The sequence below is a fragment of the Tiliqua scincoides genome, chromosome 4 (assembly GCF_035046505.1).
Source record: "Tiliqua scincoides isolate rTilSci1 chromosome 4, rTilSci1.hap2, whole genome shotgun sequence".
NCBI classification, from domain to species: domain Eukaryota; kingdom Metazoa; phylum Chordata; class Lepidosauria; order Squamata; family Scincidae; genus Tiliqua; species Tiliqua scincoides.
This window is the reverse complement of record NC_089824.1, coordinates 48,353,492-48,381,156: the sequence shown is the minus strand read 5'-3', so window position 1 is coordinate 48,381,156 and position 27,665 is coordinate 48,353,492. Positions and strand designations below refer to the sequence as shown.

Genomic DNA, 27,665 nt, shown 5'->3' with positions numbered 1-27,665 from the left:
CCAGCCGTCCACTGTAATAAAACTAGAACGTATGGTCGTAAATTATGGAGCCAAAAGACTTGCCTCATTCTTTCCCTTGTTAACTCACCCCTACTATTTTGTTCTTTGCATCACTTGCCAGTGTTGAGAGAGTGTCTAAAATGTGCACAAATACCCCAGTAAATTGGAAGACAATGAGAATAAGGTGAAGGAGTGTATCACATTTCCATATGAGTTAGTAAAGGATTACCACCACACTGCCCTAGATACTACAGAAAATACATTATGTATTTGAGATGGGGTGACTGAGAGTCAGGTCTATGTGACAGTTGTTTAAAAGTTATTCCTTATCTCCAGGGAATGCTGGTAGTTGTAGTTCTTTGGGAGGTGCTACAATTCTCAAATAAACAATTCTCAACCCATCTTCAGACTAAAATTTCCAGAATTCTTTGACATGACTCCTTTACTATAGTACATTAACTGAGCAATTAGGTGTGATTTGAACATTCCTACCCTCCTTGTAACCATGCAAAGGACTGACCCTTCGCCAGGTGGGTAGAAAGCAGTTGCTCACACTTGCTCCTCAGTGAGATGGACTGGTGAATGTCCAAGACAGTTAAAGTGGTATACAACACATATCGTTGATGTACCCTACTCTTTCCTTGACTATCAGTAGCAGAAATGCACCCCCATCACATTGATGTCCCTTTTTCCTAAGCAGAGAAGAAATACAGGTGGGACCTCTTTATCTGTGGATTTGGAAGTTGCAGTTTTACCTCACTGCTGTTCCTGAATTCACAGATCTCCCCACCTGTTTTCCTCTGATCACGATCAGAGCTATGCTCCAGTCACATTTGGAGGCACTTCTGAGGGCCAGGAAGTCTGTGCGTGGACTCCCCGACCTACAGAAGGCCCTCTGAGGCCTCTGGAAGGCTGAAAATTGGCATTGGAAGATAGGTGCCACAATCCAAAAATTTGATTAGCCACAAATTTCAGTATTTGTGGAGAGGGTCCAGGAATGGATCCCCCAAGGATATCAAGGCACCATCTGTACATTCTAATTTCACTAAGACTGAAAATCAAGCTATGTGATAAGTAAGATATTGTATTTAAAGTTTTTTTTTTTTTTAAAAAAAAAAAAGCTAAAAAGCATAGGCTTCTAGTCACTGGTGTGCCGGGAGGCAAATTATTCAGGTGACACCATGCAGGGGGTACTGCTGTGACCTTACCCCCGCCACTGTTTTATTTCTTTTTTTGGTCCTATTTTCTGGCCCATTTTTGAGGCCTTAGATGACCTTTTAAAAGTTGGGGAGACTGCCCATGGCCTCCCTGGCCCCCAGAACGGCTTCTAAGGCCTTTAAAATGCTGAAAAATGGCATCCATCTCCCCCGTCCACACATGTACACCTTTTGATCATTTGAAAAGGGACAGGGTGGAATGACTAGTATTGGGGGCAGAAATGATATCAAGAGCAGCAACACAGGTAAATCTGTTGTCTGTTGAAATGTTTCAAGTATACTTAGCAGAACTGGGAAAAGGTGATTACCCAGAAATGGCAATGGCATATAGTGTATCCAAGAACATACTAAACACTCTACTTGTAAAAAGAAACTGGTGAAACCTTCTTATGTTGCCAGTTTGGCAAAATGAATAAAAGCTCTGGCATGTTGCCCCAATTTCGTTATAATGTCATTACTTAGGCAACCCCTTCTCCTCCCAACCTTGGAGCTTACTAAAATATCAGTGGTTGATGGAAATTATTATACTGCAGGCTAAACCATTTTGTAAAATGGAGATACCGCCACAAGCTTACCCAACCTGAAACTGAAAATAAGCCAAGATGTTTTGATTTTATTTTTAAACAGCCCTGCCAGTTTCACTTGGGTGGCAGGTATTTTCGCTCACTTTTGGATAACCTACATTAGTAAGCTGGCATAGCTTGCATCCAATGTAGTTGTTCATCTGTCTTTTTACTAATTAAATGAGATCATCACAAAATTTCCTCTTGTAAAAAAATATGACCTTAGGCAATGAATTATTATTTTGTTATCACGATGAAGAATGCCTTTGGAAGGTGCTTTAACCAAAAAAGTTTATAAACTGCTTTACATAGCAAAACACATTCCCCATCTTAAAACAAACAAACATAATAATGCAAGAGATACCACCAAACATTTTCTAGAGAAGGTATTATATTGGAATTAATCAAGTTAGTTGCTATTAGAATAAAACTCCGCAGAACTGAGTTTTATTAATAACTTTACTGCAACAACAAAAGAACTGCAGCCATTGTTACATGTGCAGAACAAGAAGACAGGAAAAAGAGATCTAGTCAAAGTAGGAGAGAGCAACCCACATGCTTTTAAAACTGCAACAAGGTTACAGCTCTCCTTGCTAGTGGAGGGTTGACACATAACCACACCACTGACTGGGTGGTTTTGCTCACATGCTGTTGCTCTATAGTGCTCTCCACCTGCTAAATATGAGAAGAATGCCACTTTAAAAGTTCTCTCTGCCCAGTTAACAGGGGTTAGAGCAGTGATTTTCAACCATTTTCTTTCATCTCACAGTACACCAACAAGGTGCTGAAAATGTCAAGGCATGCCATCAGTTTCTTGACAATTGACAAGGCACACTGCACTGCTGGGAGGGAGCTCACATCCCCCAATGGCCCTGCTAATAAACGACCAAACTTCCATGGCACTCCTGTAGACTATTCGCCAGCATACCACTGTGCCGTGGCACACTGGTTGAAAATCACTGGTTTTGAAACATTGTCCGAAGATGCTAGGATAGTTATTTACTTATCCCACCCCATTCCAGCCTTTCTTTAAATTAAACTTAAAGGCAGTTGATTTGATTTTACAGGATTTGTCCTAGGGCCTCAGAACAGAGGGTCAAAACAGATGTGACATTAACGACATCTCTACTTATAGGCTCCTGTTTGAGTGTGAATAAACATCTGGTTCTCACCTTACTGCGCTTCTACTTTCGTGAATTCTCACATGTGATCTCGGTCTCTGTGCCCCCACCATTAACTGAAAAACCCCACCGTCACTACTTTGTGTCCAATAAGATAATTTCATTCCTGAGCCATCTATATATGCATTTTAGGTCGCAATCCAAACCCGCACTGGAGCAGGCAACCCAGGAGGATTGCACTGCATCCAACACGGGTTTGCAGCGAGCAGCGGCTCAGCCACGGGCAAGGGGAAGCTCTTCCCCTTACCCATGGGTGAGGGCTGCATGCCCCTATGGGTCTCCTCGGATCTGCGCCACCTCCTCGGATCTGCGTCCACCTCCATCCCGGGAACGGGGGTTGGGATCTGGCATAACCGCCAGGTCCCAGCCCTGCCCCCGGCTCCCCACACACCCGCCCCCTTGACAGGAGGCCATCCAGCCTCTTCTTGCAAACCTCCAATGAGGGATTGTCCACAACTGCACAGGGCAAACGGTTCCAGCGCTGGCCAGCTGTTACATTAGGAAAGTTTTCCCTACATCCAGCCTAAAAATACATCCCTGCAGTTTCAGTCCACTGCTTCTAATCCTGTCCTCAGAAGCCAAAGTGACTTAGTCAATGTGCTTTATGGCTGTTGCAAAATGAGCCTGTGGCAAAATGAGCCCCATGAACCCTGGTGGAGATAAGTCAGGATGGGGTGGGTGGGGGTGGATGGAATAGGGAAAAAAGGGAGAATGCAGGGGGGAGTAAGAGAAAGTAGGATAGAGAGAGTGGCAGATCAAGGCTGGGAAGGAGAGTGGTATTGGTGGCAGAGGTGCCATTGATATACTATCCCCCTTGCCAGCCTTGATCCTCGACCCAGGTTCATTTGACTTATACCAGCAAAGTAGCTGGCACAGGTCCAAGTAGACCCAGTGGGGCTGCAGTGGCTTATCCCGGGGCAAGGGAACAAATGTCCTTTTATCTCAAGGAGGCCCTCACAGCTCAAAACTCCCCTGCAAGATGCAGTACATGCCCCGTTGGCGTGGCTGCATTGGCACCTGGGGAGTTAGATAGGATTGGGCTGTTCAACTCATTGTCTTATTAACACCCCCAATCCATAGTTCTGGATAAGATTAGTTTTTCTGCATACTGGTCCATAGTTAGTCTTGTTGTCCATGTTAGAGATGGCAGCGCAGCTGTACTCAGTAACAATAATTACAAAATTGCTGAGACAAACATTTTCATGATGATGCATGGGAACTCTAAAGCCAAACTACTTTGTTTAGCTAATAAATACTTTCACTCCAGTAAAGTGCTGTCCCATAACTGAAAGTAAATTGAAGAGATCATAGTTTAGAAAATATGACAAAGTTGAAAACTTAAAGCTGCATTATACAGTAACATCCTTGAAAAAGAAATAATTGATCCAAAGGACTCTGTCTATGTATACTTCATCATGATTTATTGGGTATAATTTTTCCTCTGGTTGGCAAAGTGAATTGAAAACTTGCTAAGCCAAAACTACTTGGGGACAAATATGTTCTTCACTGGAATAGTGTGTTTTGAATATGTACGGCTTAATAAAATGATATAATGCAATGAGATGATATATGAGGGCTTCCTTCTAGGAACTTCCTTGACCTTATTCAATGAAACAGTCATTATTACAGTCTATGCCATGGCTTATGAAGAGGTGATATTTGCATATTTTTGCATATTTGCGGAATATTTGCATATTTGCATAAATCAGTGTTTCTCAAACTGTGACCCAGTAGGTTGGTCACGAGCCAATTTCAGGTGGGTCCCCACTCATTTCAATATTTTATTTTAACATGTCAGACTTGATTCTACCATGGTATATAACTGCATTTAGGGAAATGTTACAGATCTTCACTTTGAACAGGCTACTATATATATGCTTTTAACAATGATAGTCAATGGAACTTACTCCTGGGTAAGTGTGGGTAGGAATGCAGGCCAGGATTGTTAAAAGATTTCCTGCTTGATGATGTCACTTCTCTTGGGTGCTGACAGATTCTCATTCTAAAAAGTGGGTCCCAGTGCTAAAAGTTTGAGAACCACACAATAGCTGTGAAATGGATGGAATATTAATGAGGGAGTCCTTTCTCCTTTTGTTTTCCCAAGAGACCAAAGGCATCCAGGGTCTTCCAGGCAACAGGGGCTGCAGTTTACACAGTTCCCCAGCTTATACACCCAAACCCCACCTCCTTTCAACCTCATCCACCCAGCAAGCTGCTAAGCGTACCCACCTCCCCCTGCTCTCAAGTTTCCTGCCGCAGGTAGAAAGAAGGGAAACACTGGGTTATCAGGCAATTTAGCCAAACTTCCAAAAGTTCCCACTGGTCAACCAATAACAGTGTTATTCAAACTGTGAGGTGCGGCTCTTTAGGGAGGCACCAGGAACTCAAAGGGGAGGCGTGGGATGTCCTCTTGCAGCGATACAGTCACACCCCTGGGCAGAATACGAGTCCATCTTCTGCCCTTTTTTTTTAAAGCAGAAGAAATGGGAGTTGCTCAGCTGCTCCCTCCAAGAGTGACTGCAAGAGTGGCTGCTGACACCCCGCTCTCTTCTCCCTCCACTCCAAGGCTGCCGCCTTCTGTGTTTGCTGCATGTTGTTTTTGACTCCAACCCCCATCTGGCAAGTACCGAGCATGCTCAGCTTGCAGTCCTTAACTCTCCCTGATCCTTGTCTGGTTGGTTCCTAGTTCCCAGCCTGGGATCGCTTCTCATCAAAGTGAAATCTCTCTTTTCAACCCCTCCCTCTTCCACTCCCCTCTTTCGATCTCCAAACCTTCCCGCTTTCCTTCCCCTCCCCAAATAAAATGCTTCCTATTTTTACCAGTCACCAGGGGTCTTAAAGTTGCTTCCATGCAGTTGGCAAAGGGGGGAGGGGAGAGACAAGCACACACTTTACTTGGCCAGGAGCAGAAAAAGGGTACTGTTTTTAAAGTGATTTATTAATCTTGTTGTTTTACTGAAGAGGAAAGGCTGTATTTTTAAAGTTATGAATCTTGCTATTTGAAGGGAATACTTATCAGCCATTGATGAAGTGATTGCCAGCCCAATCCTATCCACACTTTCCTGGGAGTAAGCCCCATTGACTCGAATGGGACTTACTTCTGAGTAGACATGCATAGGCTTGAGCTGTGCATCTCCTAGTATAGGAGACAAATCAGCTTCCTAACCAAACCCTTATCAGCGCTGATATATTTTCATGGTCTATTTTTGTTTTCCCCACTAGCTGCTGGAAAAATTTAATTGCATTAAATTAATAAAAGGTTCAGTCCTATCCAAGGAGAATGGGAGAAATGACTAGTTGGATTGGGGTCCGCAGGGGTGTGTGTGTGTAATGTTGGTCAGACTGGTTTTTTTTCCCCTTCAGGTATTTCTATACCACCTTTCTTGGTCCTCAGATTTCTCCTTGGACTTTATTCAAGGCAGTTTACATAGGCAGGCTAATTAAATCCCCGTAGGGATTTTTACAATTTAAAAGAAGGTTCTATCTTTCAAGAAACCACAACATTTAGACATTTCTTTCTGATCTGGTCGCAACATTGTTCACAAAGTTCATTTGATAAAACAATTCTATTGGTATGCTTACAAAGTTAAAAAAAAATGAGTCTTCCTGGACCAGACAAAATCTACCTACTCCAGCATCCTGTCTCCAACAGTGATCAGCAGCTGATCATTTATAAAGCATGTATATTGCTGTGTATTAATAATATATTTTTAAGATCCGCATTTAATTAATGATATGATTAATATAATTGATATTAATAGTTAATATATATTTAATATTTAATATTATATTATAATAAATATAATATTATATAATATTATATTTAATATAGTTAATATTTCTGACCACTTCCTGTTTAATGATGTCACTTCCAGCCCTCAGAAACATGTTGGGGATTCATGGCCAACAGTCATGGGGGTCAAGGGAGCCACTGGCCAGAAAAGTTTGAGTACCACTGAATAAGCACATACTACATCAATTTACTTAAAATTTTAATTAATGCTTTTTCATGTTGGTGAGTTTCTCCACCTCACATACTGGGCTCTAAAGGAGGGTTCTAAAAAGTGAATGAGGGCGCAATCCAGAGAATGACATGTGCTGGCGCAAGTCTCTTGTTGCCAGCACAGGAGGGTTGCAAACGTGCTGTGAAGCACGTTTGTGCCTCCTCAGGAGTAAGTGGCACCGGTGCATGGAAGTTGAATCCAGCCTCTGTGGCAAGCCTTGTGTCAGCCCAGCATCAACCCCCATTCCCGGGAAATTCAGAGCAACTTCAAGCTGTTCCGCTCTCCTCGGACTTGTGTCACCTCAGGAGGTGGCACAAGTCCGAGGACCCCCATAGGGGCAAGGGCGCTTTCCCCTTTCCCCTTGCTTCTGGCTGAGCTGCTTTGGACCCCTATCCTGTGCTGGATACAGTGCAAGCCTCTTGGCTTGCTTGTTCCAGTGCAGGGTATGATTGCATTCTTAGTTACATATATTATAAAGGCAGCAGAAAGGAACAAACCGATTAACTATTTACTTTATTGCTAAATTCTCAGAGTCTCCCACCATGCAGAGACAGTGTTCAAATGGACAGAGTGTCCCACTGTTTTCCAGTCATGAACCACCCCTCAATAGGCTCACGTCTTCCACTTCTCCCTACTTTACTGACAAAGTAATAAAGTTATAATTTAAATAAAACTATCTGAGGTTAAGCATTTTTTTCTAGTCATGTATATTATCCATTCACAAGAGTTCTTTCTATGATTAACCTATCAAGTAGACAATGCTATACATGTCTGATGAAAGTAAGTTCTAGTCAACTCGTTGAGACTTACTCCTAGGTAAATGCGTATATCAAGAATACCTAACCATGGATGGGCTTCATGGGGGTCCATGAACAGAGTACAGCTTTTTTCTGTGTGTATGCTTTTATGCGCATTTTATATCAAATTCTCAAGGGCGGTTGGGGCCCAAAAAAGGTTAAGAACAACTGGTGAATAGGGTTGTGACTTAATTTCCATATAGCATTTTCTCTGTTTTTTTCAGTGTCTAAAAGGTGTTTTAAGGGAGCTCTGGGGCAGATGTCTGAGGCACAGATCTAGTGTATCCAGAGTGCAAAAAAAAGTCTTTGTTAAGAGAAACATTATTTCGTATTGTTTTAAAAATAAAAGTTTTGCTTTGTTATTCAAATAACTGTGCAGGTGTGTGGAATTCTCCAGAATATGCTGGACGGATCTGGTGTGCAAATGAAAACTCTGAAAGGCAAATTAAAAACATATGGAGCCAAATTGCAGCCGTGGGTGGCTTTGAGGCAAGTGCAGGCTGTTCTTAAAAGTTGGAATCATGTAGGGGCATGAGGTAAAAATTAGGTAAGAGTGGAAAGACTGATCATGATTTTGTCCTATAGCTTCAATATGTGATGGGCTCATCTGAAATTGAATGGTAGTTTAGTTGATTCTGAATACTTTTTGTAAAAGAACCAACTGGAAGTAGCAGCAAGAGCAGGAGACTTGCTCCGTTCCAGAGTCAAATGTAGCGTTTTAAAGCCTCTTAAGCATGTGTGTGCATTCTTTCCTCCTCCCCCCATTGTTTTTTGTCTCTTGGCTAACATAAGAACATAAGAACATAAGAACAGCCCCACTGGATCAGGCCATAGGCCCATCTAGTCCAGCTTCCTGTATCTCACAGCGGCCCACCAAATGCCCCAGGGAGCATACCAGATAACAAGAGACCTCATCCTGGTGCCCTCCCTTGCATCTGGCATTCTGACATAATCCGTTTCTAAAATCAGGAGGTTGCGCATACACAACATGGCTTGTACCCCGTAATGGATTTTTCCTCCAGAAACTTGTCCAATCCCCTTTTAAAGGCGTCCAGGCCAGACGCCATCACCACATCCTGTGGCAAGGAGTTCCACAGACCAACCACATGTTGAGTAAAGAAATATTTTCTTTTGTCTGTTCTAACTCTTCCAACACTCAATTTTAGTGGATGTCCCCTGGTTCTGGTGTTAAGTGAGAGTGTAAAGAGCATCTCTCTATCCACTTTATTCTTCCCATGCATAATTTTGTATGTCTCAATCATGTCCCCCCTCAGGCGTCTCTTTTCTAGACTGAAGAGGCCCAAACGGCTACAGCAAGACCTGACCAGATCATGGAGATAATAGAGTCAGAATTCAGCAGCTGAGTTTATTCTGATGGGGCAAAACCTTGTGTACACTTGAAAAGTTTGCACTGCAGACAACATGGCAGTTACTATGAATTATATGAAAATACAACAGAAATTGTAATACATCCTGAATATAAATTAAAGTATTACTACAGAGGGTTTCCATCAGGAATAATGCTGGGGGTAGAAAAAATTAATTAAAAATTGGTAGTTTAATTTTAGCTAGAGGTTGCAGTACAACATCCAAGGGTGAAGACTCTCCTTTGCCTTTTTTCACTGAAGTTTTTAATCTCTTCTGCATCCCAGCATCACTTGGCTGGCCATACCAGACCAACCATAAAATCTAGACCTTGAGTAAGTTTCTTAAGCTCAGTAGATGAAGCTGGAGCAAAACCAGAATGAGGACTTGCTCTTGATCCATAGAACAGAAGATTTAAGCTGGATACTAAAGTACAGCAGGCAACAGAAACTGCTTGTATGGTGAAGCAAATACAAAATGTTGGTTTCCTAGTGTTTCTACCAGGCCCAGACACCCCAGAAGCTTTCCTCCATAGACTGGAGTTCGCTTTACAGAAGCCATGCAGATTCTACCTCAGCAATGCTTGTTCTTCTGTATGTTTAATAATTATAGCTCTTAAAATTCTTCCAAATATTTGGGACAGAAGTCAAACAATTGTTCCTGGATCTCTCTTTCTCTCTCTCTCTCTCTGTGTGTGTCTCAATGGCTTTTGCAATCTTTCTTGAGACTTAAAAAAAAAATTTGCCTGGTCAGATAAATGTTGACCATACAGGCATAAAAACAGGGAATTGCTCAAAATATATTTGATAAGGAAATAAAAAATATATAACAAGCAGAAATAAAAAATATATAACAAGCAGTTAAATTATTGCATGCATGAAATTTGCAATCATCAGCTTCACTAAGTTTTCTATTTTTGTTCTTTTCAGCCATCCTAGCACAAGTTTGTCAGTCCCACTTCCTCCCTACTTGGTTTCCTGATTTGGGTATACTTAAAGAAATTTTTATCATTTGTCTTTATGCATTTAGGAATTTTCTCCTCCAGTTCCTTCTTCATTTGCTTGCTGTCAACATATATTTCTTTTGCTAGAATCTGTGCACTGTTCCCTCCTTCCTTAATTTTGGCATTTCACTTTTCAAAAGATGCCTTCTTGCTTTATTTGGCTTGGTTGCTTCTGCCATTTAACCACATTAGCATCCTCTTGGCTTGATTTGTACCCCTTTTAATCTGTGGTTCACCCAGAGGAAGGATCACTGCTGATGTGTAAAATCCTTGTTCCATGTTGTATCATTTTATGTAACTGAATGCAGGGGCTGAGAAGACAGCTTGCCTCAAAAAATATTTTCAGACTTAAATGTTTATACATGTTGGTAATCTTCCCTGGGGACAATTAAATGGATGTGCTTTCAGAAGCACTTATGGAGTATGGCAGTCAAGGGCAATGCCTTTGTTGAGAGTTTCTCTCCTAACTTGATTCACAAAGGCTTGTATCTTTAAATTTTGTAAATGATAACATTGGGACCTGGCATTCACTATGGCTAATCAGAGGGGTGGGGAAAATTTAAGACGTTTGGGGTCTGACAGAATGGGAAATATTGCGTCCATGTTTTTCTTTACTCTGTAAATCTAAAACCTATCAGAATATGTCACCATTCACATCACTAGGCTTTGAAACAAATCCAACTGGGAGATAGGACATACACCATGAGTCAATTGCTGTATTTGGAAGCATAATTATAATTGTCTCATGGTTGCGATGCTCTGATCTGTACACCACACATTCCTGGATGAAGTTTTTTGCCAGATTAGATTTAGACTGAAATATGCAAAGATAACAAGTGGGATGAAACTTGATATCTGCCTTTTATCTCATTGATGATATAAGTGCTCCATTTATTTCATATGCTTTTTTTTGGTTTGTTTTTTTTGCTATTTTGGAAAGGTTTTTTTTTTGTCACTTTGCTCATGTGTAGAATTTTCTATACTCTGAGACAGAGATTTAGATGTCTTCTGTCTTGATAGCTTCAGCATCAAGATACTTGTCTATAGCATCCAGGTTCGGATTACTTTGGATACTTGTTATCTTAATTGTGTGTCTTTGTGATGCCTGTTTTATAACTAGCCTTGTAAAATAAAACTGTTGTAAAGCCTTGCCCGGCAATCTTTGAAAGAGAGCTTCTAAATGGGTTTCTTCCTTTTCTAAATAAATAAAGTGTAAAGGAACAATTGCCAATTCATTGCCTGATCCCTAGAACTGCTTTAAGCTCAAAAAATATAGTGCAAGAAACACGGTTGGGCTGCTGTTTTACAGACTTGATGAAGTGATAGGAAGGATATATGCAACATCAAAGAGTGATCTTGTTATGCCTCTGAAGCATGACTTCTGCAAGTCCAAGTGAAATAATGGGTGCTCATTTTTCTCTTGAATGTGGCAAGTTCCATTGCCTTGGCTTGTTTTCATTAGCAGTGTTGTTCCAAAACTTTCCTTCATTGCGCCTGTGGTATATATCTTGCATGTGCCCATTTCATGATCCTGGTTTTTCTTTCATTTCTCAAAGCCTGACTCCTATGTGACTCCCTGCAGAATTTGTTTCAATGAGTGCTGAATAATTTGGGATCTGACCAAGTTTACCAGCTTGACTCCTTGTGCTCAGTAAATGTTTCTGTTCATTCATATCATACTAAATAGAACATTTATGATATTCTTAAAAAAATAAAACTATTGACTTGATAGCTTGAAATGGCTTGGGACCTGGGTGTCTTAAGACCTACCTCGCTTCTCTCAACATGAACCTAGACAATCTATGAGATCATTCTTGGAGGCCCTTCTCTAGGTTTCCTCACCTCCAGAGGTAAGGTATCCCTAGTGTCTAGGGATAAGTTGTGTGAAACTGGCTATGGAACACTCTTCCCAAGGAGACTCAACCAGACACTATGATGTCTTTTTCTCACGCCCACCAGGATAGACCAATAACATCAGTGGCGTTCAAAACAAATCCGTGCTGAAGATTTATTTGCTTGGTCAGGACTTCTGGATCTTGCAGCTTTGAGATTTTTAGGTTTCATTTTGTAGCAATGTGGACACTTTCTGCCTTCTCTCTTGTTTTATAATTGTATTGTTTTATTAAATCTTTGTATTTTATAGCTTTTACATTTATTTATGGGAGTTCTTTTGGACAGAATGAGGTATAAATACATCAGATAAATACTCAAAGAACAAAAATGCTGAGATTTCCATGTTTGGCAAACTATTTTTCTTGTTTTGCTTTTTTATGACTTCATAGTCAATCATGCAATTTCAGTCTTTAGCAGTGCTTTTTTTGTAAAAAAAATAGGTGCAGGAACTCACAACTTTTTATTTATTTATTTATTTATTTATTTATTTATTTTTAAACCATTTTTTATACACACGCGCACGCGCGCACACACATGCACACGCACACGCACACACATGCACACATGCACACATGCACACACACACACACACATCCATCCCGTGTGAGCTCCCTGATAGCAAAAGCACTCCTGCCACAGCTGGAGTGAAACACCCCATTTTTTTTAGGTGGGGAGGTGCTCCATTGGGCTATAGGAAAGCCTATACAGTAGTGTTCAGAACAAATATATAAGGTCTTGAGCCCAGCTGGTGGCCATCAGTGCAAAACTCCTCAAAGTTCAGTCCCAGGCAGGCTCTTTTTTGACCTTTTTTTTTTTTAAGTTCCAGTTAGAACTTAACCCACAGTTAAGCTCCTGGAGTGAGCCCCCTGCTGGAGGCTGTGGGTTAAGTCCTACCTGGGACTTTTAAAAAAAAAAGTTCAAAAAAGAGCCTGCCTGGGACTGAACTTTGAGGAGTTTTGCAGCCTCAACTGGCTCCCCTTTTGGCAACTAGCAACCAACCTTTATATTTTGCAGCCATGGAGCACCTTCCCACCTAAAAAGAATTATTCTTCATAGGGATTTGAACCCCAAGCCTCTGGCTCCACAGACCTGCAGTTTATCCATTGAGCCACCAGAGCTCTTAGGTTCAAAGTGTTTGGAACTAATACTTGAGGCACTAATAGCCACCAGCTGGGCTCAAGACCTTATATATTAGTTCTGAACACTTTAGCAATAGGCTTTCCTATAGCCCAATGGAAAGAGTGCTGGGTTGTGGAGCACAAGGTTGGAGGTTCGAATCCCTCCCTAGCCAGCAGTGTGGAGCGGGGTGGTGCAGGCAGGGGAAAAAAGGTGGGGGCAAGGAGGAGGGAAAAAAGGGGGTGGGGCAGTACAGGCAGGGGGGGAAAAAGGTGGGGGCAGAGAGGAGGGGGAAAAAAGGTGCTGGAATGCTGTTCCGGTGCGTTCCATTACAAAAAAAGCCCTGGTCTTTAGTACACTGAGGTAGAGATGTTTTATATCATGAATGTGAAAGTGTTTCCTTTGGAGCTGCAGATGGACGCAGTGTAGCTCCAGATGTATACCATTTACTGGACAGCCCAAGTAGTTATCTTTTTATAAGACTTCCACAGCCAGCCTTGCCAAGTTACATTTCAGGCAGCAAATTCCAGAAGGGGTGCCAGTAGTCTACATCTCATTTCCATCTCTTTGTCATTTTTAAAACAGCATTTTAGATCAGCTTGAGGGAGCATCGTTTTGAGTGTTGATTTTATTTGTGCAAATGTTTGTCAGTTCATACATCACTTACTTCAGCTAATTGGGCAAAGATGCTCCTCTTTATATTACTAACTGTTTAATATTATTATTTGATTGGAAAGGAACAAAAACTTTGAGGCAGATGGATTGTCTGGAGAGCCTCCTGGATCTTTAATAAATTAATATCTAATAATTTAAAGTAAAAGGTGGAAGGGGATAAGGGGCTAGCATATGAACTTGAACAAAAGAGAGTAGGGCAAAAAAAAAGGGGGGGTAGGTAAGTTTTTGGCTCTCTTCCTCCATCCTGCCTGAAGACGAAAGTAAAACAGATAAATTCTTACATAATAAATTGACTTATACCTGAGCTGCCTGGAGTGCAGGGCTGCAGTGGCACCCAAATGGCTACCGCAGCATCCTAAGCACACCGGGCAACTGTTAGCGGTTTTTTGCAGGAAGAGGTCATTCAACCCCTTTCCACGGGTAAGGTCAAATGTCCCGCAATGGGGCTACTCGATTGTGCACCAGATATTTAGCCATTGCAGAGTAAAGCAGACCCATGTTAGACCGGGAGGCCCTCATGCGGGGCTATGGATCCAGCAGGGCTGTTGTTTCTGCCACCCTCCGGCCTCACTCCTGCCCCTGCCCGAAGGCCTAGGAGAGAGAGGTAAAGGGTGTAACTTTTTACCTGAGCCCAGAGTCAAAAAGGGGGCCCAGGAGCCAAAGGAGGGGGCCCAGAAATTTCCTGGGATCTGACATTTTCCAGTCTCACCCAGACTCACTGTCCATGCAGGATGCATGGGCACATGGCAGTGACTACAGCCACAAGACATACACACCAGGCCCAGGAATGCATACATTACTTAACAGTGTCACTCCTGGGAGGAAACTGACCTGCTACAGTAGCTCTTTGGCTTGTGGATCCGCTTACCATGAATGAGCGTAGAGGAGCTCAGTGACACAACTGCAGGACTGCAGTTGCTGCAGAAGCAGGTTTTGGTACATACAGGACACTTTCCATTCTAGTGTGAGCCCAAATATAATGATACTAATCTCTTGCAATGATTTTCTACATTTGAAAGATTTTAGAGAGACTTAGGAGTGTGTTTCGTTTTCCATATTACTGTATCTAGCTGCCAACACTCTGCATTGGGAAGACTGGCAGACCTGGGCTCCAAAGTCAATTCTGGCTGTTGCTACTTTCCCCCTTCCTATTATGCCCCCATTCTGACCACCCCCCCACTCTGTTTCACCCCGTCTTCTTTGAGAAGGGGCCCAAAAGAAACTTTGTACCCCCTGATAAAATTCCTTTCAGAGGCTCTGCTCTGCCCTTCCTTCTCCCCACCCTGGAATGTCGACCCCACGCCCCCACTTATGCGCTCACCTGGAGCTCCAGGCAGCAGTCACTTGTTCTCTGCCTGGCACTGGTTCAGCATGGGCTTGTGCTGAGCACTCAGCGAACATGTTGCAGGCATGCCTTATGGCACATTTGCAACACTGCGCTCTGGCACTGAGCTGGTGCGCACAGTTCTGGACTGGGCCCTCTGACAACTAGCTTGGTACTGCCTGCACTGACTGGCATTGGCTCTTCAGGGTTGCAAAGAGGAATCTTTCCCATCCCTAACTGGAGATGTGATTGAATTCTGCATACAAAGTGAATGCTCTTTCACTGAGCTATGACCCATCACCACCCAAGTTATCTTTCACGCCCTGCCTGTTTGTACACACAGAGTGTTTTTATACACTGTGCTTTTGACACACTCTTATTCTGAAAGCCCCTTCATATGTGCTGCAAACAGTGTGGTTGATTCCTCACTGGTAAGAATTCGTGTAAAGACTTTCAGCTGCATGAATCGTCTTACTGTGACTCCTCTTGAGGAGCTGACCTTTGCTAATGTGGGATGCTGGTCATGCTGTTAGATGAATTGTGTACACAGAAGTTTTTACACAAACCTCCAACCTGTGTGGGAGCAAAACAAAGTGGTTCTGAAACTTTTGACATTTCTTTGTAGAGCCAGCCCAGCCATGAAGCTGGTTGAACCCTTTGCCTCAGGTGGCGGGCTGGAACAGGTGGCAAGCTGGTGGGGGTGCCCTTGATCCCCACATCTGCCTGCCATCTCCTCCAGCCTGCAGCCTGTCTGGCAACTTCATTCTGTTCTTGCGCACTTGGAGAGCACATGCAAATAGGACAGGGAGGACTTGCGTCGTACAACCTCCATCTCTGCCACTGCTTCTTATAAATTGAATGGTGAAGAGAATGCTGCAAGCTGAGAAGTTAAGGCTAAGAAGTTGGGCTAAGATCCCAGCTCCCAAAGGGATGTCAACATGACCTAGCTCACTGGGTTTTTGAGGAGGTATTATAAAACTCCTTGTACATTTACAAGTAAATAATGTTTTTTTTAATGGATTCCTGACTGTTTTGTTTATCGAAACTAATGGAGTTCCCCTTTTAAAAGTCTACTCGAATGAGCTTGGGAGTCAGAATACAGTCTTGCACAGCCTGTTTTTAAATGGCAAGTCTAATCTTCTTCAAGGTATCCTATGCTCTATTCAGTAGTTCTCACATGTTTAGCACCAGGACCCATTTTTTAGAATGAGAATCTGTCAGGACCCACTGGAAGTGATGTCATGACCAGAAGTGACATAATCAAGCAGGAAAATTTTTAACAAGCCTAGGCTGCAATCCTACCCACAATTTCCCAGGAGTAAGTCCCATTGACTATCATTGTTAAAAGCATATACACAGTAGTCTATTAAAAGTACAGATTTGTAACTTTCCCCAAATGTAGCCACATACCATGGGAGCATAAAGTCTAATATATTAAAAATAACTTTGAAATTTTGTTTCAATAAAATAAAATTGGGTGCCCTTCGGGGAGAAAGGCAGAATACAAATCTAATAAATAAATTGAAATGAATGGGGACCCACCTGAAATTGGCTTACGACCCACCTAGTGGGTCCCAACAGCTTAACCTGTGAAAAGATATACTAACAGGGCTAGCTTCTGCTTATTTAATTATTTGTTTTACTTTAATTATTTATATTTATTTATTTTAATTTGCTTGATGATGTCACTTCCACCATGACATCTGGTGGTTCTTGGACAGATTGTCACTCCAAAAAGTGGGTCCCAGTGCTAAAATTTTGAGAACTGCTGCAATAAGGTGTTAGTAAATTGACACCCGGGGGGAGGTGACACCACTAGTGACCAAAATCACTAAAATCACAGTTTGGAGGAATAATAGCATCGTGTTATATATCAGGGGTGTCCAAAGTTTTTGCCAGGAGGGCCACATCATCTTTCTGACACTGTGTCAGGGGCCAGTGAAAAAAAGAATTAATTTATATTTAAAATTTGAATAAATTTATATAAGTTTACATAAATGAATATATTAAAGATGAACTTATATGAAAGAATAAAGGTCTTGGAATAGCTCAAGGCCTATAAAAGGCCTGACACAAAGCCAGGCCAGCCTTTCCTTTGCTGCCACTGTTGCATCACAGATGTGAAACAGCAAGCAGTGGAGGGAGCCCTCATCCCACAGCTCTCGCAAGAGCAAACAGTCACCCTCAGAATCGTCCTGATCCAATGAATGCAACCCCCAAAAACACCTGAGAAGGAAGTCCCTCTCTCCATCCAGATGAATGTATTGAGCCCTATGGAAAGCGAAACTAAGCCTTTGCTTTACTCGTGAGTAAGCAAATGTGCCTTGTGTGGTGTGGAAGATCAGTGGTGAAGGAGAGTACAAGGCTACCAGAATGGTCCTGATCCTATGCACCTGGAGCTAAACAAGTGCTCCAGAAGGCAGCCTCCCCCCCCCCCCATTAAAAAGGATCAAAAGAGGCTTCAACTGATAAGGTGAACTTTTTTGAGACTTGCAAAGCCAGGTGGATCCTGACAGGGAACTGGTTTAAAGAGAAGTTCTTAAATTGAACTGGGCACTGGGTAGGGCTGAAAACCTTGCTGGTTTTGGAGAGGGGTGTGTGTGTTATTGCAGGCAGGCTACAGAGGAAATCCCTCTGGGGGCTGGGGGCTAAGAATAGGCCCTCAGTTTGGCTGTACTTGTCGTAAGAGGCGACTAAACAGCCACCGGGTAGATGGGACTCGTCAGCCTAGGAAGGCAGCTCATCTAAGAGAAGGAAACTCTGATCCCAAACCTCCACTGCCTTGTGGCTACATCCAGTTCTGGAAAAGGCTTCAGGAGTCAACCTCGAGGCAAAATCAGGAGCCGGAGTTCCTTAGGCAGTTCATGGCTGAACACAGTCACGTTCTGGCAACTCCTGCGACGCCGCTGGAACCAACCGTATTGGCTTCTGCCTTTCCATTGGACCATTCCAGCGACGTGGAGAGGGGGGATTTGCTGCATGGGTAACAGCCTATCCTCCATACCTTCTTTACCCAGGCTTCGCGCACTGGAGAGGACACTCCAACTTCGCCATACGGCGTCGGCACAACACGGGAAGCAGCAGTTTACCGGTTATAAGTCTTTGCTCGACTGGCGTAGAGCATGACGCCAGGGGCTGCTTCCGACGGTGGGAGAGGTCATTGCATCTCATTGGGCAGCTACCGCCCGCCTTAAGCTGGGCAGTCCCCAGCCAGTAAGGTGTTGCCTCGCCACGGTCCGTTAACCTCATGGGGTGCGTGGGGTTTAGGGTGAAAACTGACAAGCGGATCGACAACTCTGCACCATGCAACAGAAAACAGAAAACTCCTGCCCTAAAGCTGGGCACCTGGAACGTTAGGACAATTGTCACTCCCGGATTGGCCTTTTCAGCCACACTAGACGCTGTGCCAGAACCACCTTTCAGAGCGCGATACCATAGTCTTTCGAGACTGAAGGTTGCCAATACTACAGAGGAAATTCACTTTGTGGAACAGGGCTGTTTTCTCTTCCACTACCCTGAAATGTTTCACTTCTTGGAAAAGTGAAGAGTGTATAACAATGGGAAATTGATCCTTAATTGTGAATGTCCTTTCTGATAGGCTTTCTTAAAGTTTCCTGTGCAGTTCTCCCTGTTTGTTGTTAATAGTTGCAGGTCTGCTTCTTCCTGTAGTGAGAAACTTTCTCTTTCTAGGTGAAAATGTACTCTTTAGAATGACTTAGGGCGCAATCCTAACCCCTTATGTCAGTGCTTTCCAGCCAATGGGATGTGTGCTGCATCCTGCAGTTGGGTGGCACTCATAAGGGAATGTTTGTTCCCTTACCTCAGAGCTGCATTGCCCTTGTGTCACTGCTGGAAAACACTGACATAAGGGATTAGGATTGCTCCCTTAGAGAGAAGGCAACTAGGGTGATAAGTAGACTTCAGGCTTGATCCTAAAGGTTGTGTCCCCACTAGGTGCAGCAGTGCCAAAGAGGCTACTGCTGCATCCTATGGCCCTGCAGCAGCCACTAGAGAGCTCCTCGGGGGAAGGAGACTTTTGTCTTCTTCCTCCAGGGAAAACCCCAAGCCCCTCAATGGGGCTTCTCAAGTCTGCGCCGACTATTTTGCTAGCACAGAGTTAAGAGACTCCGTGTGAGGGCCAAATCCTATCCAACTTTCCAGCCCTGGTGCAGCTGTGCCAATGGGGTGTGTGCTGCATCCTGTGGTGGGAGGGTTGTTATGGAGGCCTCTATAAAGTAGGAGAAGGTTTGTTCCCTTGCCTTGGGCCTGCATTGCAGCTAGAAAGTTGGATAGGATTGGGCCCTGAGGCAAGAAGGCCTGACACGGAGTTCTGGATCCAGCTGGTCCTGCTCCCCTCCTCCCAACCTGCTTCTTTCCTCCTGCCCCACTCTCCCCCTGCCCCAGAATGCCTCTCCCCTACCATGAAATCTTACCACTGCCTGGAGCTCTTCCCTTGCTCCAGGTAGTGTGCAACTGGCACTGGGCTCAGCACCAACTGGTGCTGGTCCGGCGCCAGCGCTGACTCGGCGGAAGGTGTCATGGGCATGCCTTACAGCATGTTTGCAACACCCACCACTGGCAGTACACTTGTACCACCAGCACTGATGAACTCAGGATTGGGTTCTTTTTCTCTGGTGTTTGGTGTTCATCTGAATATTTGCCTGCATTCAGAAGAAATGCAGAACTAAGCCATTATGAGGATGGCAGTCAGGGGTGGATGGGTGGGCCACAATATTGGAAAGGGAATTCACTGGTGGCCCCTTTCTATTTCCAGTCTCATAGTTACCTCGGACTGGTCATTTTGTGTGCTGATGCATTTATTCTCCATAAATCTAGGCTTGAGCTCTGTGTGCTACTGCAGAATGAAGACACCTTTGAAGCAGAGGCTATGGAAACTTCTCCATCTTCTCCACCTCTTCTTTCCTACCAGAAGGTAACAATTTCTCTTGTATTTTTCTTGGACATCTGGTCTCATTCAGGGTGAGAGAGAAATCACATTGGTCTGGGGACCACCCTATCTGTTTTGAAGTAGTCGATGGGTGTGTAATGCATTCATGTGTAATGAATACATGTGTGATGCGTGGTGCACAGAACAGACATGTCTTTATCTTCTGATACGGAATAAGCCCTCCTTCCTCCCATCAATTCAAGCCTCGAAACTGGCATCAAGGGTCAACCAGGTTGACTACTGGCTGAGGGTCTATGCCTACCTGAGGGCCCATCCCAGCTGATCCCTAAAGAAGGGAAGGATGTCTGAGGGCCCATCCCAGCTGACCCCTAAAGAAGGGAAGGATGTCTGCTGTTGCCACCCTGTGGTGCCCATAAAACCTTCCCATTGAATACTACTTGAGTTAACTTCTAACATCTTAAGATTGCACTGAGAACCTATTTGCTTCCTCCTGAGGTTGATTGAGAACTGATTCAGACATCATTCTAGGACTTTAACCAGTACTTGTTATATGGAATCTCAATATGACACTTCTCAGGTAGAGAAATCCTGTAGTCCAGACCTACCCAAGTCATTTACAAATTCCATATAGCTATGATGGTGAGGTTGACACAGGATCAGCAACAGGCTATTCCTTACCAGGGCAATCATATAAGGTATATGACATCTCATAGAGATTACCAACTGTGCTCTGGGACATGTGTAATGTGCTCACAGGGGAATAAAAATGTGTGTACAAGGACCTTTGTGCAATTGACTTGTGGCACAGTGGAACTAGATATTTAGCAAGGATGAAAGAGTCAAGGATATAGCTGCAAAGCAGTCTGTTTATTGTGTGGATAAATGTATAATAAGAGGGAGGGGAAATCAAGGATAAAATGCAATTGCTAATTTAGTAGCTAGGTCAATCAAAGAATTCCTAGAAAGAGAGGAAGCTGTAAATGCACAAAACGAAAGAAGTTGAGAAAAGAGGAGCACAAGGATATTGCATGTGTAGAAGGCGAGATAACCCAGAGAGGACAAAGATAGGAAGGGCACTGCATGTTCATGGGTGAAAGGAGGATAAAGTTTGGGTAGAAGGGGGAAAGAAACTGCAGAGGTCAGCTGAGACTGCTGCTGGAGCTAGGACCCACTGTAGTCTAGAACAGGGGTGCCCAAACCCTGACCCTGGGGCCACATGCGGCCCTCAAGGCTTCTCAATGCGGCCCTCAGGGAGCCCCCAGTCTCCAATGAGCCTCTGGCCCTCCAGAGATTTGTTGGAGCCCACACTGGCCCGATGCAACTGCTCTCAGCGTGAGGGTGACTGTTTGACCTCTTGCGTGAGCTGTGGGATGAGGGCTCCCTCCACTGCTTGCTGTTTCACGTCTGTGATGCAGTAGCAGCAGCAAAGAAAAGGCTGGCCTGGCTTTGTGCAAGACCTTTTATAGGCCTTGAGCTATTGCAAGACCTTCATTCATTCATATAAGTTCATCTTTAATATATTCATTCATGTAAACTTATGCAAATTTATTCAAATTTTAAATGTAAATTAATTCTTTTTTCCCCCTGGCCCCCGACACAGTGTCAGAGAGATGATGTGGCCCTCCTGGCAAAAACTTTGGACACCCCTGGTCTAGAATAATAGTTTCAGGTGTAAGCCCCTTGAGAGGCTATAATGCACCACTCGCTTGTGGTGAAACAGCTGCTTTCTCCTACTGTATCTTTACGTATTCTCTTAACAAGCCTTTGCAGGTGCTTGCATTGACAGCTTCTTTGTGTACTAGGGCACCTCCCTTCCTTATCCTGAAGGAAAAGCCTTTGAAACAAGAGGCTTGCTTCAACTGTGAACAGCTGATTAAAGAAATCCACCTGAAATGGAAGTTTGGGGGCTAATCTCTGGGCCTTCAGCTTAACCTGTGAAAAGATAGACTAACAAAGAGTCCTTGACATACACTTGCAACATGTCACCGATTTTGCTGCACAGGAGATACAGCAAACAGCATAGCAGGACCAATGGCCAAGGTTACCTTTGTGCTGTGATGGTTTTCTGAAACTATACAGAGATGCAGGATCTGTGGGGCTAGATAGCTGTGGTGAAGCAACCTCCTGCTTAAGAAAAAGAGGTTCAAGGAAGCAAAGGAGTGACAAGGGATTTGCTAGGCAGCTTGGAGGAAATACTTCACCCTTTCCCTGACTTGGGAAGCTTTCCAGCCAGTGTGGAAAGACCTTGATCAAAACTGATGGAGGCAATACTCCTTAAATGCTTTGACAATGCTTCTTGAACTATGAAGCCCCACTTCTTGAAATAATCTGTGTTAGGAGTCGACATTCTATGTAACATGTATGCTATTTTTATAGCGAGAGAAAGTCAATAAGTTGTTTGGTGGAACTTTTGGCTCTTGAGTTCTTGGTATAAATGCATTCCATATTTTGAGCGTAAACCCAGGGAATCAGGGAGATGTACATTTTTCTCTTAGGTTATCTGAAGACCTTATGGCTGATCTAAATACTGGGGGTGTGAAAACCTTGCCTACAGGAGAACTGATTTGACCCTTCCCTGCTGTGTGTGTTGGGAGAGAGTGTGATGGGAGAGAGTAGGACTGAGTAGAATTGCTCCAGGGGTGTTCATTTCCTAGCCAGAACAGAGCCTGCCCCCCCAATACAACTATACATTGTACCGTTTTCTCCAGCTGATTGGGAATTCCTCCTTTTCACAGATCCCAATCATAAGAGTTGTGTAGTTCCTCTTCCTTGGTTTTTTCTTGGGTTGCTATTTGACATTTCCTATTTGTGTTAATTTTTATTTGAGTTGTTTTTTAAAACTGAATTTTAGGTTGATTTATTGTTGTTTTAGTAATTTTTAAAATTTTATTGTGAGCCTTTAGGGACCAAATGGCACTGAATAAATAAAATAAACATGACTGTGCCACTTCCCGATGTATTTGCACAACCAGTTGTCTTTATCAGGGCTCCTGAGGTACAGCAACATGCCCAAGGCCTTACAGTGAGTCATTTACAGCAGGGGAATTCTTACCTGGGTTTTCCCAGGTCTAAATTCTGATGGCTATCTGCTGACCTCCACTGATGTATTAATCTGAAGTCATAAGGTCTCAAATCTGTCTTGTTTTTTATTTCCAAAGCAACTGTTTGTTGGCTGCATTTGCTACACTTTTGACAAAAGCAGGCAAACACAGAAAAAAAGGGTTTAAGAGACAGAGGTGTCACTGGATCTCTCTGTAATTTAGCCTTTTAAGGGAGCTTGCATCATGGTTAAAAAATTAATGTAGCATGTATAAAGGGGCGATTTGGATGACTCCCGTATATTACAGAAATTAACAAGACAGGGAAGGGTGGAGCTAGGATATGTGTGCAACCTACTGGATTCTATTGTAGCTCCCTTCCCTGAGGCCCTGGAAAGCAGATCCTTGGGGGTTGGGGAGACACCACCCCAAGAATATATGGGGTAGAATGTGGGAAGCTGTTAGAGGAGGGGGAATTCCCCCAAACCAGGCAAAAACATGATTTGTAAGTGGAGCTCTGCTCATGAAATAGGCTTGCACCCAATTTGGGGGAAATTCCCCTTCTCCTGCAGCTCCCTGTTCCCCACTCCAAACCATTCCTGAAGGACCCTGCCAGGTTTTTAGGGTTTTAGAGGATGCTGGGGAGGTGAGTGAACTTCCCACCTGTGGAAGCTTAGGTACAATCCATGGCTGAGAAGAATATATTTGAATATAGGAGGATGCCTTATATTGCCACTGGTCCATTTACCTGACTGGCAGTGGTTCGCTAGGGTTCCAGGCGGGTACCAGTTCCAGCCTGCACTTGAGGCCTTCCACATACAAAGCCTGTGCTCTACCACTGAGCTATGGTCTTTGTTGTGTCTTTTTCTAATCAGTCACAGGATAGATTTCTATGAGAAAATGCCTATGGAAGAATTGCAGAGGTTTCTTAACTTGTGGTGGGATTTTCTTGCTAAAACGCAACCTAATTACACTTGTGCTAGAAACTTGGAGCGTCAGCGCCCAGCAATGGTGATGCATCATGTTGTTGTCTGTTCCAGATGAGAGTTGAAAAACTGCCTGATCAGCAACGGATGACCACGTTGTTGGGTTGCTACAGCACAGACCCTCGGTATCAGCGGCTCTTCATCAATCTGGTAAGAGTGAAGCCAACTCTGAAAACAAACATTTCCTCTGCGAACAATGTGTTTGTTATACATTCTCTTCTGTTTATGACGGCTGTGTCAGCTACACTGATTTACATAAACACTGCCAATCCTGGGACGCTGCACTCTCAACCAAAGTAGCCAAGTACAAACAACATTCCTGAGTTTTAATTCACATTATATAAACATAACAGATGTTGATACAGTCAGCCAACAAGAAAATACAACAAAGGCAACCATTGCAAGGGGGTTTGCAATGAAAACACATTCCAGATTGGCAGGGGGAAAAAAGATGCAATGTTAATGGAACAGATCATTTCAATGTCAGGATTTGGCTCCTATGGAATTGAAAAGGCACAATGAGGATCTTGAGTTTTTCTCCTCCCTTTCACCATCATATCTCACCATCATATCTCATTCCAACAACACAGGAGAGACAAACTGATTTTCCTGTGCCTGTTCTTAACTGCTGCACTGAAAGTGAATGCCAAAGGCACCTCTGTTCTATTGACTTGCCCATGAAGCGACTACTCAGTGATCTATACTGTGTTGCCTGCGAATGCCATTTCACTTAACAGTAGCTGTAGGGTATCCTAAGGATTACCGTGTGCCCGCTTTTGTATTTTTGCAAGCACTAGCGCCTGGCATGGCACACAGGTGGCAGCCTCAATCTTATGCTTTTGGAAAATCATGGAGGTCATGATGTAACATGGCAAGTTGGACTCAGGCGATTAAGGATTTTGTTTTGCAAACTAGTCCTTGATTTGTGCCTAAAAAACAATAAGGAACCAATGCTGATGATTGAATAGTGGTGTAATGAGCTTTCAGTGGAGCAATCCATCATGGGCAGGCCAGTAGACTTTATATGGCTGGAACTTCTGAACTCTCATCAAGAGCAATCTCATTAAAAGTACATTACACTGGTCTAACCTGAGAAGCATACAAATGTTGACTGCTACCAAAACATGGTATGTTTCTTGGACTGAAGTGCTAAATTTTGTGTATGTGCACCTGTTGTCAACCTTCTGCCAATGACAGTCTGATAAGCGTGGAAAAATGGGATTGGATCCTAATGTTCATTAGTTAGGTCAAAGGAAAATCTCTTCACCCTCCTCCCCACAGCAGTCTCATGTGCCCTTCCTAAGAACTTTTCTGAAGGACAGAAACTGATAGGCAGCCCAATCTTAACATGCTCTGGAGCAGGCAGGCTGGTAGGTCTGCCCTGTATCCAAAGCAGGGTTGGGGCTAAACACAGCTCAGTCTGGGGCAAGGGGAATCATTTCCCTTTACGCCAGGTAAAGCTGCAGCAGCCCCAATGGGGCTACTCAGATCTGCGCAACCTAAAGAGGTAGTGCATATCTGAGCAGTCCAGGACTGCCCCTGGCGGCCTGGGGATAGGATCCAGCACAAGTGCTGGGTCCTGGCCCCATCCCCTGCTCCCTGCCTGCCTGCTGCTTGCTCTTCCCTACCCCAGAATGCCTGCTCCCCATGCTCCACTCATCCCCCCCAGACTCCCGCACCGACTGAGCTCAGCCAGCATAGACTCATCTGTCTTGTGGAGGCTGGATTCAGCCTCCATGGGCCAGTGCACATCTGTGCGCTGGCCCAACTGACCTGAGGAGGCGCAAATGTGCTTTACGACACATTTGCAACCCTCCCAGGCCATTCTTCACAAGTGAAAAATGACTTTGCCTACTCATTTTTCTGACTCGGAGATTAACTCTATGGTTGCACGTTGCATTTTCTAGGAATATCTTTTGGATGTGGCAGTGCTCACTCACAAATACTTGTGGCTGCGATGGATCTTCAGCCAAAGGGCCTCATTTGGGATGAGGGGGACAATTGTAGTTGTTTTTAGTGTAGAAGCAACATGTTTTGTTTTGTAAGCCCCAGTTGCAGAACATGACAGGATGTCATAAATGACAGAGCAACAAAAGCCTGGCTGTAAAACATCCTCAAGTTGGTAAATGTAGGGTAATTTATGATTTCCAAGCAGAAACTCTGAACACCAATGGAGTTTAGCCTCAGCTACCCTACCCTGTGTGACCTGGGTATACTCCAATAATAACAACTTGGCATTAACCTGATCTTCCAGTGGAAAATAGAATCTCATTACTGTGCACTTTTTGCCATTTTATGCAACTGCAACTGAGTTTTAAAAAAAGAAAAGAAAACCTACAAGCCAACTAGCATCCTGCCACCCCAAGGCTTCATTTGGGAGTCCAGATGTGTCAGGGTTTCACTCTTGTTCTCTTCATGCGTCTTTACTTTATCTTGCAGGAGCCGTACATAAACAAATCAGCAGTGTCGGTTCAAGCTCATTGCTCACTGCAGCGCACATACATCATCTTTCGGTCTCTGGGCCTTCGCCACCTGACAGTTGTGGATTTGCAGAACCAGGTTGTCGGGATAATCACCAGGAAAGATCTGATCTCTTTCCATCTGGAAGAGAAGCTGGGTCTCCAGCAGGCATCGCAGCAGCCTCACTTGGACTAGGAAAAAAAGCTGAATGCTAAGTTTCTCAAGTTTTGTGTGTCTGTAAAAAGGAACCCCACATTCTTCTTAACAAAAGAAGCACAAAAATGCAGTTCTACGAAGATGCAGTGTAGGCATCTTAGATTGTGAAGCATATCTCACATCCAATTCTCATGGCTATCAATGTTGCAAAAAGGTAGAGAAATGAGTAGGCTTTGGATACCAAGGCTTTGGGTTTATAGTAGGGCTACTGACATGTTAAAATGTGCCTGGGCACATCTGTGTACCCTGGTGCCATCATTGTTAGTCTTTACCTGGATACAGTTTTTCATATATTCCATTCAATTCAGGCATAATCTGCACACAGTGTACAGCAGCGGTTCCCAATCTTTAGGAGCTCATGAATCACTAAGGCAAAAATTGGAACCATTGTGGACTACGTGCAATCCCCCCCCCACACACAAAAATTTTAGTAGTCTGTGGGGAGTGCTCAGTGAGACCTTGGAAGTGCTGGCTATGGGCAGTCCATTCTCAATGGTCTCCCCCACGGACTACCAGCATGAGTGGAGAACAGACCCTCCTAAAGTTGCAGCCAATACTTCAGTGCCCATTGTGGGTGGTCCATTCTCAGAGGTGTAACCAGGGTGAAGCCTGAGGGGCCCATGCTACAGGTGCTATGCTGGAGGGGGCAACATGTAAGGCAGTCACTTTGGGATTCTTCCTGGAGAAGGAGGCTTCCCTTTGGGTAGCCTCCAAAGGAGAAGGAACAGAGGGCATGAAGCTGCCAGTGCCTCCTACTCCAGGAAGAACCTGGAAGTGACATTACAGTGTCAGGTGACATCATGACATCATTGCCCTGGGCACTGGGGCTTCTAGTTATGCCTCTGTCCATTCCCCACTCTCTGTGGTGTTCTGTGGGGGAATCTCCACTCAGCGAGACACTGCAAGTGATAGAGGTGA

At 43.9% G+C, this 27,665-nt stretch overlaps 1 protein-coding gene across 1 annotated transcript in view; it reads left to right on the top strand.

The window, feature by feature from the left end:
• LOC136647459 (chloride channel protein C-like) overlaps positions 1 to 26,726 on the top strand; it is an 82,349-nt gene extending 55,623 nt beyond the window's left edge. The window contains exons 14-16 of the mRNA XM_066623011.1: positions 19,975 to 20,071; positions 24,126 to 24,221; positions 26,511 to 26,726. Of these exons, the coding sequence (XP_066479108.1) occupies positions 19,975 to 20,071; positions 24,126 to 24,221; positions 26,511 to 26,726 (409 nt within the window). The remainder of the gene's footprint in view (positions 1 to 19,974; positions 20,072 to 24,125; positions 24,222 to 26,510) is intronic.
• Positions 26,727 to 27,665: the final 939 nt, after the last annotated feature.